At 43.0% G+C, this 20,024-nt stretch overlaps 1 protein-coding gene across 1 annotated transcript in view; it reads right to left on the minus strand.

Annotated features, from left to right (window-relative positions):
- The window catches only part of SWAP70 (switching B cell complex subunit SWAP70), a 79,321-nt gene continuing 59,297 nt past the window's right edge, over nucleotides 1-20,024 (minus strand). Inside the window, exons 5-12 of the mRNA XM_060159688.1 lie at nucleotides 17,845-17,991; nucleotides 16,605-16,713; nucleotides 14,708-14,889; nucleotides 9,843-9,950; nucleotides 8,081-8,247; nucleotides 2,616-2,814; nucleotides 1,569-1,665; nucleotides 1-1,211 (exon numbers count right to left, since the gene is read on the minus strand). Coding sequence (XP_060015671.1) covers nucleotides 1,105-1,211; nucleotides 1,569-1,665; nucleotides 2,616-2,814; nucleotides 8,081-8,247; nucleotides 9,843-9,950; nucleotides 14,708-14,889; nucleotides 16,605-16,713; nucleotides 17,845-17,991 — 1,116 coding nt within the window. The 3' untranslated portion in view covers nucleotides 1-1,104. The remainder of the gene's footprint in view (nucleotides 1,212-1,568; nucleotides 1,666-2,615; nucleotides 2,815-8,080; nucleotides 8,248-9,842; nucleotides 9,951-14,707; nucleotides 14,890-16,604; nucleotides 16,714-17,844; nucleotides 17,992-20,024) is intronic.

Raw genomic sequence — 20,024 nt, forward strand, 5'->3', positions numbered from 1 at the left:
TATGCTCTTCTGGTATTTTTTTATTTTCTTACTGATTCCATTTTACTAAAACAAACAAAAACCATACAAAACACTTTTAATATACCTTAGAAAATTAGCAAAAAAATTAAGTTCAGCATATTACATTGTACAACATTTAGGTAAGAATGTTTGAAAATTATAAATATTTTGTTCCTTCTCAACATAGCACGTCACAAAAATACATTTTAAAACTTTTTTCATGAATGATTCCTAGAAATGATCATATCCCTATTTATCAAGGAAAAGGTCTGATTAGGACAAGCATTCACGGACACCTGAAATGTTCTGTACAGTAACTACAAAAGTAAAACCAAGGGGTCTGCCGGCACTTGGACAGTTGAAACCATTTTAAATATTAGGAGGAATTCAGTTAGTATCAAGACATCATTCCAAATGGGATTTACTTAGTTCATCTCTGTGCTGTCCTTGACTCGTAAGTATCTATCTCAGCCAAAGCACTGTTTGAAAGACTTCTGCCTCCTTGAGATAGCGCCGCTGGGGCCAGGATGCCAACCGGTCACACTGCATGAACCTGCACAACCAGAGACACAGACGGCAACCGCTTAGTCAGAACGAGGGCCACGTGTGAGAGAAACGCCTTCTCCAGTAGAGCATCCGTGGTCACAGGCAGTCCACGTCAACTGCGGGCCACGGCGAGCAGGCTGGCCCGTCTAGTTTAGGAACAAGCACTCGGAGGAGGAAGAACAACGGCCCGGCCCGCAGAGGTTCTGGTAGCCGGTGAGCTGAGCGCCGCTCGCTGCCAGCCACACGCCGCGGGTCGATGAGGACGCCACTGCGCTGTCCGAGCGCTGGCCCCACCGGCAATCTGAGGGAGCTAACGGGAACTTTCAGAAGCTGAAGTTTTCAGAGAAAGGGTAAATAAAGAGCTTGACGATGCTGACTTTTTTTTTCTTTTCAGGTAAGCCCTTCTTTACAGGCAGATAAGTAAGAAGGCTTCCTTAGTATACTGACCAGGAGGCACTGAAAGAAGAAGAGTTAGAAGCAGCAAAGCCAGGTCCTTTTGTCTTTAGCATAAAGCTTTCCAGTTATACTCAGAACCTACATAACTGACATGACTTCTGCTCACTCCGTGGCCTTCTTTCCTTTCCAGCTCTTCTCTCTCTCTTCAAGTTCTGCCTGGGTGAAAGCTGCAGGGCCCCAGTTAGTGATCAGGTGAGGGTTTTTTGAACCTAAGAGACAAACATGCATTAAACATAGGAAGTCTTATATTCTTCAATTAACATTATCATTTTTCCACAGACAAAGGAGTAACTTTTCTACGTTATTTCTTCTCTGAGGAACATCCATAAAGGTTATACCAGCCAAAACAACTAGAAGATGTATACAAAGGGGATTAACCAGGCCTTCTTATCTATCAGAGGGCAAGTGATTATTCAAGAGAAATTTACTGTAAACAGCTGGGTTTCTGTATATTTGGGCTGAGGAAGTTTGTTTTTTGGGGTTTTATTTTTAGCACAATTCAAGTACACAAATAAAACAGAAAAATAAATTGACTAAATATCTGATTACTTCAAAGAATGTGTTACCTGGTTCTATCAATCGAATTAACCCTTCATGCTGGGCCACTCTGTCCTTCCAGCTCTTGGTCTTGTTAGTTGCCATCTCCAGCTTCTTTTTAACTCCCTAGAACAAAAGCAGATTTTAGACTATGCAAACACACAGGTAGTTTAAGAGTCAAATAACAATGATTAGGCACGTACTATACACTAGTGGATTATCTCATTAAATCATCACAGCCATAAGAAGCACGAAATATTATTATCCCGTTTTACAGATGTGGAAACTAGGATTCAGAGCAGTTAAGTAACCTGCCCGAGGTCACACAGAGGACGTAATTCGCACTAATTACAGATGAATATCAGACCCTGTGTGCCACTTCCGGCTTGCTGCCGCTCGGCTCCAAACCCACCCTTCGCTGTCTTGCCGGTGCCGTTAGGCTAACGTTCCCTCGACAGCTGGCACCACTTAAGCTTCGTTAGTGGAAGGGCTGGCGGGACACTGCAGGAGGCTCCACTGTGCTCTGCGCAGCAGCTCCTGCGGCTAGTGGGACACCCATGGTGCTCACACCAGTGGGTTTTAGCGGCACCTCCGCTGTGGGCAGCTTCCACCAGTGCCCCAGAGGGTGGCTTCCCAGTCTCAGCACCTCACTGAGCTTTTCTGCCACCCAGTGGGCGAAGGCCATGCCCTCTCCAAGAAGGACTGGCTCACAGCACTGGGCTAAGGGAGCAAAGTGGATGTGTTCCTCCCCTGGGCGCTCTGCCTCAGCCCTAGAGGCAGTGGCTGCTTCCTGTGTCTGCCCTTCCTGCAGCTCAGAGTTTCCTTTGCTGCTCAGGAGGTAATCCCCTGTTAAGAGTTAATAGTCGTTTTTATTAAACCTTCCCTGTTCATATTGCCGGTGTAGTTTCAGTCTCTTGATTGGACTCCAACTGTTACGCCCCATCGCCTGTAAAAAAATTCCTACCTACAGCTAAACACAATTCTTACACCGCTTCTTACAGTAAAGCAAATATCCTGTTGCTTTAAATGTTTAAGAATATTTAAATGCACGTGTTTGCAGGGCTGGGTTTAATGACCTCGTACTGCTCAAGTGCTTGCTTCCGCTCAAGCTCCAGCTGTTGCAGCTGCTCCACGGCTTCCTGCAGGGCCTGCTCTTTGACGGCACGCTGGTTCTCCAGCTCCTGCTTCTCCGCCTCCGTGGTGCGAATGGCCTGCTGCTGCTCCAAGTGCCACTTCTCCAGCTCGGCCCTCTTGGACGACTCTTCCTCCAGCAACCTGCGATGCGAGCTCGGCGTCAGACCCGCCCGGTCACCGCCCCTGACCCAGCAGGTGTCGGAGCACGCCAGAGCCGCAGAGAAGCCTGGGGGTCATCTAACCCACCGCTCATTTCACAAGAGGGAAACTAGATTCACAAAGTGGCTAAGGTGACTCATGAGTCCTGCTCCAAGCTCTGTTTCACCCTTTTATGAAAAAAAAATGACAGTAAAAATAACATGCGTTGAAGGCTTAACGGGCCAAGAAGGAAGTGTGTTTTCTCAATTAATCCTCACAATAAACTTAAGTACTATTATTATTCCGTTCAGAGATGAAAAAAGTGAGGCACAAAGGCTAAGTGACCTGCAGGGCCGTGTTTTGAAATTTGCCGGGTTGCTACAACATTAAAACATTTTTTATCTAGTGAAGACCTATCACCAAGGAAAAAGCTGACTAATGAAAGCAAGAGAAGAAGGAGCTGACAAAAGGTAGAGTGAGCAGACACCATTTCCTAACGAAGCGCTGCCTGTCAGGCTCTTCACCTTCCTTGCTGCTAACCCTCCACAATTCGGCAAGGTGTTATTATCCCTGCAGATGAAGTCAAAGGGTTTAAAAGTATGACGCACAGGTAAGTAATGGATTTCAACCCAGGCCTGTGTGACTTCAAAATGTTATCTTTTAATAACAGGCTACCTATCTGAGAATATCCAGCTATGCCAGTATTTAATAAATAAATTAACGTGCAGCCCCACCTGTACCCAAAGTGTAGACAATGTGGTTAGATGCCAGCCCAGGACGGGACGCATCTCTACCGGCTTGACCATCAGAATTATGGTAACAAGCCACACGGCAGGCCAGTAACTACTACCCAAGAGCGTTTGCGCTTCTAAAACCGACAACAGCAGAAGTAACGTAACAGACTCCACAGCCCCTATCTGACTACTCCAATCCCCATCCCCAGTCCCACACCGTTGTAAGAATTCCCTCTACAACATCCTACAGGGTTGTTCTCCAGTTCTGTGTGATGGGCCACGCTTCACAAACCGGGTCAGTTTATTTCTGGCAGCCTTGATTCTTAGAAAGTTCTTCCTCAAGTAAGATGAGCTCTCCCATCCCCTACCCCGGGTTCCACCAAGGGCCAATCTGCACCCTCTGAGACGTCCCTCGGAGTGTGACATCCGCAGTGAACACATCACTGCCAACGTGGGCTGACCAGTGCAGAGTGGACTCACTTACTCAGTGTGTATATATTCCACACTGTCCATGTGCTTTTCTAGGCACAGGGGATACAACAGTGAATGAGACCGGAAGGATTCTTCATCCTAGTGGTGAAAGTCTGGAGGGGAAGGGACATTTGCAGGAGGTTAGGCTGCCCAGCCTGAATCCCATTCACGTGTCTAGGGATGTCTTGATGGAAGCCACTGACACAAAGGAGCAGAGACAGTGAAGAATTTATCTTTTGGTGGCAGCAACATCTAGTGTCAAGTGATGGCAGGAGCAATGGGGACAACTGACTGACCGACCCACGGTGCCAATGTCGACATCAGCGGCACCCTCGCTGGGCTCTTGCCGTGGCCTGGTCAGGGCTGCTCAGCCTCCCTTGGTTCCTGCCTGTGTTCAAGGCCTGGCCACCCGCCTTTCTGTGGAATTGGTGAGTTTCTCAAGAACCTTCCAACAAATGCTTTTATTGCTTTAGCTAACCCAAGTTGGTTTCTGTGGTTTACAAACAAGACTCCTGACTAAAGACTTGAACCTCTCTGTGCCTCAGTTTCTTCATTTATAAAAAAGGAATAGGAACTATACCTACCACCAAAGGTTTGCTGATCCATTAAACGTGATAATGCAAGTAAGGTACTTAGAGCAGTGCCTACCATGTCGTAAGTGCTGAATAAATATCAGCTCATATTATTATGGTGGGACTATTACCTCACTTGCTCCGAACACTTCATGAAGGCTGCCTGAGAGTATATGAGGTTCTTGGCAATCAATCATATCAGGGAAGTAAAACCCTGAATCTTTTCAAATGAGCTGCTATTAAGCCAAGTACCCTGGATCCTGTACTTGTTCTGCTGATATTTTAAATAATCTTCTTGCTCTAAAACCACCATTCCAGCCTGTCAGCACCTTTTCTGAATGCTTATTTGACATTCTATACGTTGCATATCTTCCCCCTCTGCAGATGAGCTAAAGGAACAGAAACCAACATACTCCGAGTGACCACCAAATCCAGACGTTACACGAAACTCTTTGCAAGCATCCCCTCCCTTACCCTTCACAACAACCCTACGAGCTTATCGTATAGATAAGGAAATGAAGGCTGCAAGAAATGAACTAACTTTTCTAAAATTACACAGTTAGGAAGTACCAGGGCTGGGAATCAAACCCAGACCTCACGCCAGGGCTCAGCGCCAACCTGCCTTCAAATACATGAAGAGTATTATCGCATGGAAGAGACTGTTGTTCCACATGGCCCCATGCGTAGAACCTGGCTCCATTCGTTCAAAAAAGACTCCTTGGGCACTTACTGTGTGCCATGCACTGTACTAGTTGCTGGGAATACAGACCTAAGGTACGCTCCTAGGCCTCACAGACACAAAAATTTAGTGGGTGGAAGTTATAACCGGACAGACTATGGCTCCATCTCAAGAACTTTCCAATGATTGAGTTGTCCAAATGTTAAATGAGCAGTTTCCTTCTGAGTTCCCATTCAGGAGAGGATAGATAACCTTCAGGATTACACATTTTTTTAAAAAAACTTCAATTTTAGTGGGGAAAAAAAACCCCAACAAGATCCAGATGGCTCAAGTCAAAGTTCTTGTATTTAAACAATTTACTATAAAAAATATCTCTGGGAAAATTTAAGACACTGACAGAGAAGGCACCATCCATTGGAAGAACAATGAGATGCCAAACGTTCGAAGAATGACTTGCTATTGTTTAAAGAAAGGACAGAGGCTAACTAAAAAGCCCTCTAGGGCTTCCCTGGTGGCGCAGTGGTTGAGAATCTGCCTGCCAATGCAGGGACACGGGTTCCAGCCCTGGTCCAGAAGATCCCACATGCCGCGGAGCAACTAAGTCCATGCTCCACAACTACTGAGCCTGCGCTCTAGAGTTCACGAGCCACAACTACTGAGCCCACGTGCCACAACTACTGAAGCCCACGCGCCTAGAGCCCATGCTCCGCAACAAGAGAAGCCACCGCAATGAGAAGCCCACATACCGCAACAAAGAGTAGCCCCCGCTCACCGCAACTAGAGAAAGCCCGCACACAGCCAAAAATAAAAATAAATTAAAAAAATAATAAAAGCCCTGTATATACACCCTCAGCCTAAGATTATATTACAGTTCATTAGTACCAGACTTAAATGTTTCTATCTCAACTCCACGATGACTTCCCTTGATTTCCTACCCAGAAAGGCCTACCCTGAGTGGGAGCAAGGAGAAAGCCCCCGTTGCCAATCTGACAAAATGTCCCTCTGGGGCTTCCCTGGTGGCGCAGTGGTTGAGAGTCCGCCTGCCGATGCAGGGCACACGGGTTCGTGCCCCGGTCCGGGAAGATCCCACATGCCACGGAGCAGCTGGGCCCGTGAGCCATGGCTGCTGAGCCTGCGCGTCCGGAGCCTGTGCTCCGCAACGGGAGAGGCCACAACAGTGAGAGGCCCGCGTACCGCAAAAAAAAAAAAAAAAAAAAAAAAAAAAAAAATGTCCCTCTGAATCAGGCCCAGCCTCCTGTGACTTCAGGAAAGAGATGGACTCGCCTCACTTAAAAATGACCACTAGAGGGCGTGAATCTGTCCACTTCAAGTTCCAAAAACTAAAGTCAAGTTCCAAAAACTAAGGTAAAAGAACAATTTAGAGTAGTAAAATTCATAAAATGGCCTTATATACCCCAAGACAAACTAGTTAGTTTTTGTGCAGTAATATCAGCTTATTGGAGCAGAGCTGTATGTAGTAGTTATATTTGCATTTAAAAGGTTGAAACCATTTTGCCATTTACTTAAATCAGAGTGTACAAAATAATTAGCCAGAGCTTTTTTTTTTTTTTTTTTGGCCGCATTGCACAGCATGCAGAGATCTTAGTTCACCGACCAGGGATAGAACCCGTGTCCCCTGCAGTGGAAGCACAGAGTCCTAACCACTAGATCGCCAGGGAATTCCCTAGCGAGAACTTTTTAAATAACAATATTCATGCCTGGGCTCCTATCCACAGATATTCTGATTTACTAAATTTGTGTCAGGCCCTACATGAGTATTTTTTAAAAGGTTTATAGGGGATGATGATATTTACCACTGGTTAAAAACTACTGGCATCAATTATCCAAAACTGTCTTATTCAAAACATCACTCATTCTATAAACATGAAATAACTAATACTTTAATAAATTTCTGGAGTTATCTGGTTTCCTTTATGATCTAACCTCTGCCGTGTCATAATTAACCTCCCTCACAGCTTCAGAGAAGTAAATATATATAACATATCTCACCTGTGAATTCTCTGCACAAGGTGATCTATAAACTCTTGACACATCACAAATGATAAGGAGGTTCAAAAACGTCTAATGTCCCTTAGAATGTTTCTCTTTGCAAGTCACATGGGACCAAACCTTCCCATGCAGTGGATGGTGTGCTAACATCACTGCCCAATAACAACAGGGTGGTGGTTCCCATCCCCTGGTTAACACCATGGTGAACACACACTTGTGGGACCCATAAATGCCAGGCAATGTGCTAGGCATTTAATTTTCTATTTAGAAGATAATTTTTTCCTTAATAGAATCAACCTTTTCAAAACCTAATTCATTTATTTTTGAAGTCATTTTTGGCAACATACATAACAAAGAAACCTCCTTCTTTCTTTCTTCCTGAAGATTAAAAGAACATCTGTTGCTGCTCCACGTGTGGCATGGCAGCCATGGAAAATGTACCCCAGCTCATCCCACAAGTGCTCCTAAAACAGGGGGCGTAGCTTAAAGCACAAGATATGCCTGCACTGACCAGCTGGGGAAACAGTTTTTAGCGCTGCATCCCCTGACATGACATCTTAAAGAAAGCAAATGGGGAAGCAAGTTAGAAACTGGGAGAGGGTAGCTGAGCCCTGTCTTTAGCCCTATAAGCAAGGGTCTCCCAGCGGCCCAGACTGGGAATAAATAGCCCAGCCAGCCAAGCCCCCAGGGTCTCTCCAATCTGTCAGGGACCCCTCCCTCTCCAGCAGAGTTAGTCATTCCTAGAAAGTGTATGAGGAGTCCAGGCAAAGCACATAAAGCACAGAGGATGAGGCGATCGGCACCTGGCCTGAAGCTTCCGCACAGTCTCTTCATCTTGCCGGGCCTGCCTCTCATCCTCGAGAGCCTCCTGCAGCTTTAGGTACATGTCTTCCAGCTCCCGGACCCGCTGCAAATACTGTTCCAGTTCAGAGGATTTCTGGGCAACCTGTTCTTCCATCTGCTGCCTGATCTGACGGTATAAAAGAGTCATGTTTAAACTCAGGTTGACTTCGCCCTCAGGGAAAGCCTCCCGCTCCACCACCACCCTGAGTGAAGCCGCAGCACAGCCCACAGCCGCAGCCCATCAGGGTAGACAGGGCCCGTCCTTCACTCCCAGAAGACCGAGGAAGCAAGAGCACCAAACCCAATGCCAAGATCCAAGACCACAACCAAAGAGTCTGGGTCCACAAACTACACCCTAAACCCTGTTCTCCTGCTCTGGTATATTTCTCATCCCTTTCACTCCACATTTCAGACTCAAGAAAAAAATATTTCCCTGTATAATTTCTCTTTAAACTCCTTTCTGTCTTAAAATCACCATCTTTCTACCAAGAGTCTCCTCTAAAGAGAATGAACCTTTTCCCAGTCAGAACAGCCGAAGGGTTAAAATAAGGGGGAAAGGAAAGACTGGCCTGCAGTGAGCCCTTCTGCACTTACCTGGCTGCCCAGCACCCCGTCCTTTCTCCCTCCCTAGGGTACCTCTGGCCCCAGGGGGACCTCAAGCACTTAATTAGTGTTCTAACACATTTATGGTTTCTCCATTCTAGCTAAAAGAGCTTTGAATCTCTGCCTTATAAGTTAAAAGACAAGGACATCCTAAATGCAATAACATACACATTAGCATACGTCTCTGCAGTTTATAAGACACTTTTACTTGCATTAGCTTAGTTCACCCTCATAAGGGTCATGAAGGATCATACGACTATCCCCCTAATTTGAAGAAGAGAAACAAGTTATTCATCAGCAGGAGCAGAGGACACAAACCCAGATCTTCTGGCCACGAGGGCAGCACCCCCCATGTCATACATGCCTTCTTCTCGCGACACAAACACATCCACTTCAAGTCTGAGCAACAAAAAGTGCTAAAGGGAATGTCACAGCACCTATTTAATAGGCCCTGGGCCCAGCCCTCTCCCACACACTGCAACTCATGTGAGGAGACCTGTGTTCCAATTAACCAGCTCGCTGCCTGAAGCGACCTGGACCTTGGGTCTCTTGGGGATGAGAACCTCTAATCAGATGATGAGTCAGAGCTGCCAAGAACGGCAGGCCAGCGTTCACGTGTTCTCCTGACTTCAGAACCCTCACTCTGCTCATGACAGAGGTGCAACGTCATGGAACTTATGCCTACTTTTTCCGTAGCTATTTATTTTCCAAGGCAAGACTCTGAAGGCTGAAAGGGATGCTATTAATAATTGTACCAGGATGGCAGGGACTGTCCCAAGCAAACCAGGAACTTTAGTCCTCCTACCCACAGTACTTACCATCCCATTCCATAAATTTCTACTTGGGGGTCTTGAGTGCCAGGTTTACCTTTATATCCTTGGCATGGTACCTGGCATATAGAAGGTGCTCAATAAACCGATAATGAATGAATAACAAACATGTAACTTCCCCAGGAGCCCACTGCAAGTCAGCAGCAGAGCCAAGCTGGCAAGATGATCTCACTCTAGCCTCCCAGCTCTTCACCCTCCACCAACCCAGGCAGGCTTTTGCCCCTCTGCCGACCGGGGCTGGCTCTGTGAGTTAAGGCCACAGCAGCACCTCTGGGCATGCGATACTCACAAGCTTCTCCCGCTCCAGCTCCGTGCTGAACCTGGCCTGTAGTTCCACTTGAGTCTGAAGGCGCTTCTTTTCTTCTTCTGCTGCCCGAGATGCTGCTTCTTCTAGTTTCTACCCAAAAACCCATCCACAGAAAAGCAGGGAATATTACAATGGAAGTGCATTTGGAGAGAAATGGTCACACTTAAACATTATGGAGGAAGTCAAACATTCTCAGTGTTCAATAAAGACCGAATAAAACTTGTAGATCCACTGGAATTCCATTCCAACAATTTTCCCAGTCAACATACAAAACAAATTAGGTAAATGAATGATTCCTCATAACTCTGAACAACATTTTGCCAAGAAAATTTTAGTACAGTCATTAAGTTAAATTCACTTGCAAATGCATTCATGAGGTTCGAATCTACTTCTTGAGCTTGTCCTATACAATTTTGTCATCTTAACATTATTCCTTAAAACTTTATCAGAGCTCAACTTCCCAAAGGGTGCATGAGGAACTCCACAGACCCTTTCCCTGGCAAAACAACATTTAGAAGAAAAGCAAAAACAAACATTTAAAGTCTCTGGGAATTATCCTAAAAGCATACAGCAAACGGAGAACACTTAGCAAGAAAATCAACTGAATCTCAGCAAGAATAGTAAAAGTCTATGGCATGTGAGCCACGGTGCAGCCCCCTCTCTGCCTACTGCTCCCCCGACATGGCAGTGGAAGGAGGCTCTACCCCATGGCCATGGAACCAAGAACATAAGCCTCCCTCTCTCCTCAGTTTCCAATCTAGGGCTAAGGTATCTCACAGGAGGGTGCAGACAAAAAAATGTTGCTTGCCGTTCCAATAAACAAAGAACATCGCCCACCATCAAGCCATCAGCCACTGCAGCTGTCTCAGCAGTGCACCCTGGGAGGAATTCAGGATGGAGGAAAACAGGATACTGGCCCTAGATAGTTAAGATGCATATCTAAGAAATAATTTTAATGAGCTCAGATTTGCATCTTCCCATACATTGAAAAGCACTAAAATCGTTAACTTGAAATATCTGTTTTTTGTGATTAGCAGTAACTACATGTTTTGTTTTGTTTTGTTTTGTTCAACAAAAACTCCTTTGTATCCTGGCTCCCCGCTTACCTCTTTGGAACAGTTCCTCAGAGCTGAGAAGCTTTCTCCCGGGCTGGCTAGAGTCCTCAGTAAAGTCCCCGAATAAAACATAACTCTCAGATTTTAGCTGTGTTTTTTTTCAGTCGACAAGACCAACAAACTAAACCACAGGCCAGCTAGAAGTCTGACAGGCGAGGCCAGCAAAGAGCCCCCGTGTAGTAGGAACAAGTCTCAAAGACAGGCCTCAAAAACTACATGTGGGCCAGAATTTAAATATCAGACTGTGGGGCCAGGTAGGTCCCAGGGCATTGTTGAAAACAACAGAGCCACTGTGAGATGAACAACTGGAGGTGATACCAACAGAGGCATCCGGCTTAACAGAGAGCTGAGAGACTAACAGAGATCAGAAATGGAGACAAAGAGCTCTGCTGCCACATACAAAAATAAGCTCAAAATAGATTAAAGACCTAAACGTAAGACCAGATACTATAAAACTCCTAGAGGAAAACACAGGCAGAATACTCTTTGATATAAATCAGAGCAATTTCTTTTAATGTATCTCCTAAAGTAAAAGAAATAAAAGCAAAAATAAACAAATGGGACCTAATTAAACTTTAAAGCTTTTGCACAACAAAGGAAGCCATTGACAAAGCGAAAAGACAACTTACCAAATGGGAGAAAATATTTGCAAATGATATGACCAATAAGGGATTAATATCTAACACATATAAACAGCTCGTACAACTCAACATCAAAAAAAACAAACAACCCAAAACCTTGTACACTGTTGGTGGGAATGTAAACTGGTACAGCCACTGTGGAAAATTGTATGGAAGTTACTCAAAAAAATAAAAAGCAGAACTACCATATGACCTAGCAATTCTACTCCTGGGTTTTTTGGGTTTGAATATTTATTTATTTATTTATTTATTTATTTATTTATTTGGCTGTGTCAGGTCTTAGTTGCGGCACACAAGATCCTTGTTGCGGCATGCAGGGTCTTTTCGTTGTGGCATGCGGGCTTCTCTCTAGTTGTGGTATGTGGGCTGCAGAGCGCGCAGGCTCAGTAGCTGCAGTGCACGGGCTCTCTAGTTGCGGCGCACGGGCTTAGTTGCCCTGCAGCATGTGGGAGCTTAGTTCTCTGACCAAGGATCAAACCCATGCATTGGAAGGTGGATTCTTAACCACTGGACCACCAGGGAAGTCCCCACTCCTGGGTTTATATCCAAGAAAAACAAAAGCACTGATCTGAAAAGATACGGGCATCCCAATGTTCACAGCAGCATTATTTACAATTGTCAAGATACGTAAGCAATCTAAGTGTCTATCAACAGATGAATGAATAAAAAATAGATGTGGTGAATACACATCTACAATGGAATACTACTTAGCCATAAAAAATAATTAAATTCTGCCATTTGCAGCAACATGGATGGACTTGGAAGGCATTATGCTAAGTGAAATAAGTCAGACAGAGAAAGACAAATATGGTATGATATCACTTATATGTGGAATCTAAAACATACAACAAACTAGTGAATATAACAAGAAAGAAGCAGGCTCACAGATATAGAGAATAAACTAGCGGTTACAGCGGGGAGGGCAAGATAGGGGTAGGGAAAGTGGGAGGTACAAACTGTTGGGTGTAAGATAGGCTTAAGGATGTATTCTACAACACGGGGAATATAGCCACTATTTTGTAATAACTGTAAATGGAGTGTAAACTTTAAAAATTGTATAAAACAAAAGAATGCCAAAAAAGCCCTGCTGACACCTCGGTCACCCCAAGGCACTGTGTGCACGCCCAAGGTTGTGCTTTGGAGGAGGACAGTCAGAGGCTGCACAACATGAGGCAAACAGACTCCACTGAAATAATCCAGCCAAATCATGAAACAAATAAATGAGCAAACAACAATAACAAGCTTTTGGGGGAGGGGCGAAAGCCATATCTAGAGTTGCTACAACGTATTATCTAAAACATCCAGTTTTCAACAAAAAATTATGAGATGTGCAAAGAAAGAGAAAAGTGTGACTCATACGCAGGGAAAAAAGCAGGCAATAGAAACTGCCTTTGAAGGGGCCCAGATACCGGATTTAGCAAAGACTTCAAAGAAGTTATTATATGTTCAAAGAACTAAGGAAACCATGCTTAAGGAAGTCATAGATGATATGATGATATCCCATCAAACAGACAACATCAATAAAGAGAGAGAAATTATAAAAAAGAACCAAATGGAAATTCTGGAGTTGAAAAGTACAATAACTGAAATGAAAAATTCACTAGAGGTTCTCATACATACATTTGGACTGTAGGAAGAATCTACCAAAGATAGATTGATAGGGCTTCCCTGGTGGCGCAGTGGTTGAGAGTCCGCCTGCCGATGCAGGGGACACAAGTTCATGACTCAGTCCGGGAGGATCCCGCAAGCCGCGGAGCGGCTGGGCCCATGAGCCATGGCTGCTGGGCCTGCGTGTCTGGAGCCTGTGCTCCACAACGGGAGAGGCTGCAACAGTGAGAGGCCCACGTACCACAAAAAAGCAAAACAAAACAAAACAAAACAAAAAAAGATAGATTGATAGAAATTATGCAATCTGAAGAACAGAGAAGAAAACAGCATCAGAGAAATGTGAGACACCCATTAAGTACACCAACATTCACATAACAGGAGTATCTGAAGGATAGGAAAGAGAGAAAGGAGAAGGAAAAATATTGGAAGAAATAGTGACTGAAAACTTTCCCAATCTGATGGAAAATACTAACCTACACATCCAATAAGTTCAATGAACTCTAAGATAAATACAAAGAGGTTAACACATACTTCATATCATACAGACATACACATCATAGTAAAACGGTGGAAAACCAAAGACAAAAAGAAAATCTTGAAAGCAACAAGAGAAAAATGATTCATCACACACCAGGAAACACCAGTAAGATAGACAACCAACTTCAGAAACAGAGGAAGTCAGCACAGAGTGTGGCATTTCTAGGGGTTGCAAAGGGAGAACCCCACCAGGAATTTGGGGCCTTAAAGTATGCCACATCCCAGGGCACAGGTGCTGCATAGGAGGACACAAAAGGATGCTTGAGCTTGTGGTTAGCAGGTGCTCAGTGATTCAAGGCAGAAAGGATCAACCCAAAGGCACCCCAAATAAAGACCATGACCACACACTGAGGACTCAGCACCACACCCAGAATTGTGATATACACAACTGAGGAAGAAAGTTTCCCAATGAATGTCAACTATCTCATAAGGCCTGTGGTACTTGACCTCCTAGCCCTGAGATGGAAAGAGAAGCTGACCCAGACTGTATCTTTGACTCCAAACAATAAGTAAAACCCCACAATTCTAACACTAAGGGTCTTCCAAGATCCTCATGAGTGAAGATGGGAGCTAAGGGGGAAAACCTAAAAGAGCAACAGATCCTGTCCAGTTCACCAAAAGCGACCTTGACATCCTTAGGGGAATACAATGTCTCATCTTTCTCTGACAAAATTCAACTGTGCTCATTGTTCTTATAAATGTTCTTTTCTGGTCAATGAAATGTCCCTGCTACCCTGAGACCCTCATAACTTTCAAGGGCTGGGTAAACCAGGGCGTCTCACTCAGTGGTCTAGATGTACTTCCTGCGAGCACAGTTCACAAAAAAATCTCTCTACGGTTGCATTAACCTAGTCTTGGTAGAACCAAAGCTCTACCAAGTAAGTGAGGTCGCTGTGGCTTCTGCAGTGAAATGAGAGCCTGCCCCCAGCCCAGCGTCCACGCCCACCTTCCTCACGGTCTCCAGCTCCTGCTGCTTGTTTTCATTTGCCACCTGGAGCTCCTTCATCTGTCGCTCCAGCTCCTCCTGCTCAGCCAGCACCTTCTTCCGGAGTTCTTTCCGACACTGGCGGGCTTCTTTGTGTGGTGGGGGGCTGCCCAGCTTCAGCAGATGGATGGTAGAATGGATGGCTGTGAAAGGCATGGGAGAAAAAACAGGGAATACCCTTCATTCTTTGTAAGCCTAACATGTAAATGGCATAGTGGGAATAAAACCAGAGACCCAGGATAATTCTGATCCTGCCACTGAGCAGTGGTGTGACCGTGAGCAAGTCACAGAACCTCTTACAGCACGGGTTTCTCATCTCTAACATGAGAGAGATGATCTCTGAAGTCCCTTCCAGCTCCAAAGTTCCGTAACTGCCTATCTGTGCTTAAACAGATCTTGATTTGGGAATATCACACACATTTGAGGAAATCCCAACACTTCCAACTCCCTTTCCTATACTTCCCAAAAGGCCAGGTAAGAACAAGACATAGCAAGGGCTGAGATATAAAGTTCCTGGTATCTGATTTGCTACCTGCTGTATTTAGTCTGCCCCTCATCTATACCTTATGAAACCATCTCCCTATATACTCCCTTCCCGAGGTGATAACAGCAGCTATCATTTTTTGAATATTTGTTATATATACACCCTTTACATGCATTATATCATTTTTACGTGAAATCTGATTTCTTTCCTGATCGTTTCAATTACTTAAAGAGCTAATACTTTCACATTGTTCAAACTCAAAAGCATGAAAGGACATAGATGAAGTCTCGCTCCTACTCCTATCCCCCAGTACTGAGTTCTCCACTTCACTAGCAACTAATGCTAACAGTTTCTGTGCATCTTTCCTGAGATACTTTAAGCATATACAAATAAACATGTATATACGTTCTCCATCTTCTGTTGACACAAATGTTGGCGTAACACACTCTTCAGAGCCTTGGAGAGCTTTCCATGTCAGTACATACTGCACAGTACTGCACAATTCTCCACTGTGTAGCTGTACCATAATCTGTTCAACCACTCCCCAATTAATGGACGTTTAAGTTGTTTGCAATCTGTCACAAACATTTCTGCAATGATGGGTCATTTTTTAAATATGCAACTATATCTTCATCTTCTAATTATGAACCCTCACAACAACCTGAGAGGTCGATACTATTATTTGCCCCATTCCACAGAAGAAGAAAGCTGCTAGAGAATTCCTAACTCAACCCCAGAAGCACAGGAGAGAGGATTCAGACCCAGGTACACTTGCCTCAAACTCTTAAACTACATCAAAATGACCATAATTTTCAATAAAACAATTTTACCTATGTTCAAGAATATAACATTCAGAATCCTCTTTCATGATTAAAAATAAAATCTCATAAAGTGTTTCATTCTTTACTAATTTTGGAGTAATACTTTAGTTTGAAAGTTATTAAATCAGAAGTTTGCATTCTTGAGATAATTATTTGAAACTAGTGATTTCTTGTGAAAGTAACAGATCTTGAAAATTACTTGAAGTATTCAAAAGCTATTGCACAATTCCTCTTTTGTTTTACACGTTACGAAATACTCAAAATGGCTACTTTAAAATTCTTTATAGTCCTTAAAAGGGGAAATTCCATGTTCTTTAAATAGTAAGAGTAAAAAAACCTAAAATGTCCAGTTTATAATTTTCCCACACATTCATCAGGCAAATGAAATTGATGAAAATTTTGGGAACTCCTCTCACTTTGTTATTCTTCTAGCTACTGTTTCACATAGAAATAACTATAGACAATGAGGAAACAATGCCAAGTATCTTTAATGAGATCCAAAGCTGAAAGAGCTCTCAAGTTATATCATGACAAGTAATAAAAATTACCTTACCCTGAATCCACTCTTGTTTCTTCTTCTTATCTGAAGCACTGATTTCAAAGGTCTTATCAAAACATTTTATGAGAAAAAGGCATTTCTTTCCATCTTTGTCAGGCAAGGACTAAGACAGAAAGCAAAATTAGTCTTTAAAATTTTATTTTAAAGTATTTAGATTAAGTTCAATCTTAATTATTTATATAAGAAGTACCTATAAATGAATATTACAGATTTTCTAATGCTGCCCCCTAGGCAACAGTACTTATGGTAAAAATGACCCTGGATTAGTGTACTACACCTAGACTGGGAGAACCAACACCACCTGATGGGCCATGCTTTGGGCTTTCCTGAGCACAGCAACCCTTGTACCTTAGCACATCTCTTAAGGGAACCCTGGAAGATATACCCGTGGACTGTTCCAATAGGTCTTGACTCCTATAGGATATGAGGCTTCTAACCCAGGGTGATTCCCACACCCTCCAGATGTGTCTCTCCCTTCCTTGCACCAGGGGTATTGTTGCTGGCAGGCTGTGGTTCTTGTCCTATATCCTTATAAGTAGACTGGTATGGCCTATGGTAATCTTGTGAGTCTCCATGTTTACTTGAATCTAAGAAGACCCCTTACTGGGCACTGCACACCCTAAGACATTAATACATACCATTTCAACCATCAAAACATATTATCATTTATGAATGAGATCTTAGGTATTTTAAATGTTCTTCAACAAATACAGATGTGGCAATAGTTCAGCTATAAATTAAAAACTCAAAACTTTATGTTCTTGAGGACTTCACTTCTTTAACCGAATTAGCAGCTGTGACTAAAGTATTCTGAAAGTCACCCTAAGTATTCCAAGGCAATGCTCACATCTTCTTTTGGTTTATCTATTACACTCAAAATGGCCCAGGTTTTCTGATAGATTCATTATTTCAAACACTTTCTTACTGAATTTTTTTTTGCTTTATTTTCTTATTTATGACTCCATTTTATTCAAGAAATTATCCCTTAAATGTACAAATGAGATTTAATCCCTATATTTTATTCTCGAGTATAAGAAAATAAACTCACATTAGAAAAAAAATTTTGTCAGGTATCTAATTTTTTGGTTCAGAAACTATGGCTACTGTATGCCTATATTATTTTGGAAATGTAAATTTTAAGATTATTTTTAAGGCTCTGGAGTCTAGAAGAAGGAAGATACACTACTTGAACAGCAGGGGGCAGCACTGGAAAGAGGTAACCGTTGACTCTTACCTCCACACAGCAGTTCTCATCCAAGAGAATGTCTCCTTTCTTATCTTTCAGATCCTCACTCACATAGTAAGAAATTATGTTGGGTTTTAGTACAAACCAGCGTTCCGTCCAGTTTTTCCGTCTATGGCCTTTTTTCATCATGTAACCCTATGAAAGATTAAATCTGATATAAACTCCTGTCCTTTTATTTATAAGAGCTGATACCTCTTCCTTGACATTCTTGCCTGCTCCATTATCTGATGTGTGGCCTTGAATACATGAATATCAAAGGTTCTTGCCCTTTGTGGATCTTGAATCCTTTGAACAGCTACAAAGGCAGGGCACTATACCCAGTCAAATTCATGCAAGCATGTGCAGATAAAAGTTTACATAGAATTTTAGACACTCAGAGACATCTCCTCCCCCCACCCAAACCCCCCAACCTCGCCAAAAGCTATCTGCAGATAAGAGACTGCAAGACCCCCTGATGTTAACAGCATTGTGGGGTTTCTTTTTTTAATACCTTATCTTTTAGGGATGCCTACTGAAATATTTATAGATAAAATGAAATGTCTGGATTTGTGTCAAGATAAGACAGGAGAGATCAAAGTAGGCGGGGAGGATTAACCAGGTATCAGTGATTCCTGGGGCTGGGTGATGGGTGTACGAGAGTTCATTATATTATTCTATCTGTTCCCTTTAAAATAGAAAACACAAACACATGCACACACACAGTGATCTGAGATCCTCAGTAAATCTAGACCTAGACTTCACAGTGATTCTCAGTAAATCTAGACCTCCATCAATGAAAATGCTAAAACCTATCAGTCAACTTGGCCAAGCATATCTTCTCAGCCAGTCACCCTCTGGCACCAAAGTACCTCTCTACCTGACCTCACAATTCTGGAGGATGACTCTGCTCCAAAGGAGCAGAAAAAGAACTGGACCAGTAGTTAGGCTACTGGCTTCTAAGTATAGCTTCTATGCTCACACTTACTAGCCCTGTGCTTCCTTCCCATATATCAGCATCAAAGGTGTATGATTAAAAATTTTACTTCAGCAAAACTACACATTTATTATAGGCCAAAACCCTTCAGTACTATTCAAGAATAACTCACTTTTTTTTTTTTTTTTTTGTGGTACGCGGGCCTCTCACTGTTGTGGCCTCTCCCGTTGTGGAGCACAGGCTCCGGACGCGCAGGCTCAGCGGCCATGGCTCACGGGCCTAGCCACTCTGCGGCATGTGGGATCCTCCCGGACTGGGTCATGAACCCGTGTCCCCTGCATCGGCGGGCGGACTCTCAACCACTGCACCACCAGGGAAGCCCTAACTCACATTTTAAATAGTAAATCTATAGGTGCTGATAGCTTGTGGTAGACTATACACATTGTTAAATATATGATAATATCTTGGCTGTATCATTTGATTATTACACTAAGTTCTAATCATATTACTTGTTCAGTTTGCTAATCCTTGAACATTTAAGCCAAAGCTATCTCATACTGCAATTCATCTGTAGTTCTATATTCTGCCATCCTAATCTGTCTGGAAATCCTCTTCAGACAGAGACCATGTCTCATAACTCTTTGCAGCACCAAAAACTTACACAAATTAAGCCTCAATTAATTTTTTTGATGGGCTCCATTTGGAGAAAAGAGCAAAAACAGTATCACCTAACAGAGCAAAGAAAGGACCAAAGTAAGGAAATCCCAAATCAGAGCTATTATTCAATGTAATAAGGTAGGAAATCTAATCTAATCCACTAAAAATATATAAATTCTACTTAATAAGCATCAAGCCTCCATATGTATATCAGATGCTATGCAGGTGCCGAGAAAACAAACTTTATCATCTAATATGATAGACACAACTTTACTATATAAAGGTATTTTTTCCCAAAAGAAAGAATATTTTTATGATTTTATAAAAATAATATATATCATATATATAAAGAGAGATCAACAAGTATAAACATATATAATAGTAAGTCCAATAATAAGAAAAGAACAAAGAATAAAATAAAATTCACAGAAATCCCACAATCCAGCGGCAATCAACATTTTGGCACGCATCCTTCCAGACAGCTCTACAAACACAAATCACATTGCATGAAAGGGATGACAAGACACCTACTGTTCAACAAACTTTTTTTCACTGAACAATACACCATGGGATCTTTCAGATGAATAAGTATGGATGT

The sequence above is a fragment of the Lagenorhynchus albirostris genome, chromosome 9 (genome assembly GCF_949774975.1).
Source record: "Lagenorhynchus albirostris chromosome 9, mLagAlb1.1, whole genome shotgun sequence".
Lineage (NCBI taxonomy): Eukaryota > Metazoa > Chordata > Mammalia > Artiodactyla > Delphinidae > Lagenorhynchus > Lagenorhynchus albirostris.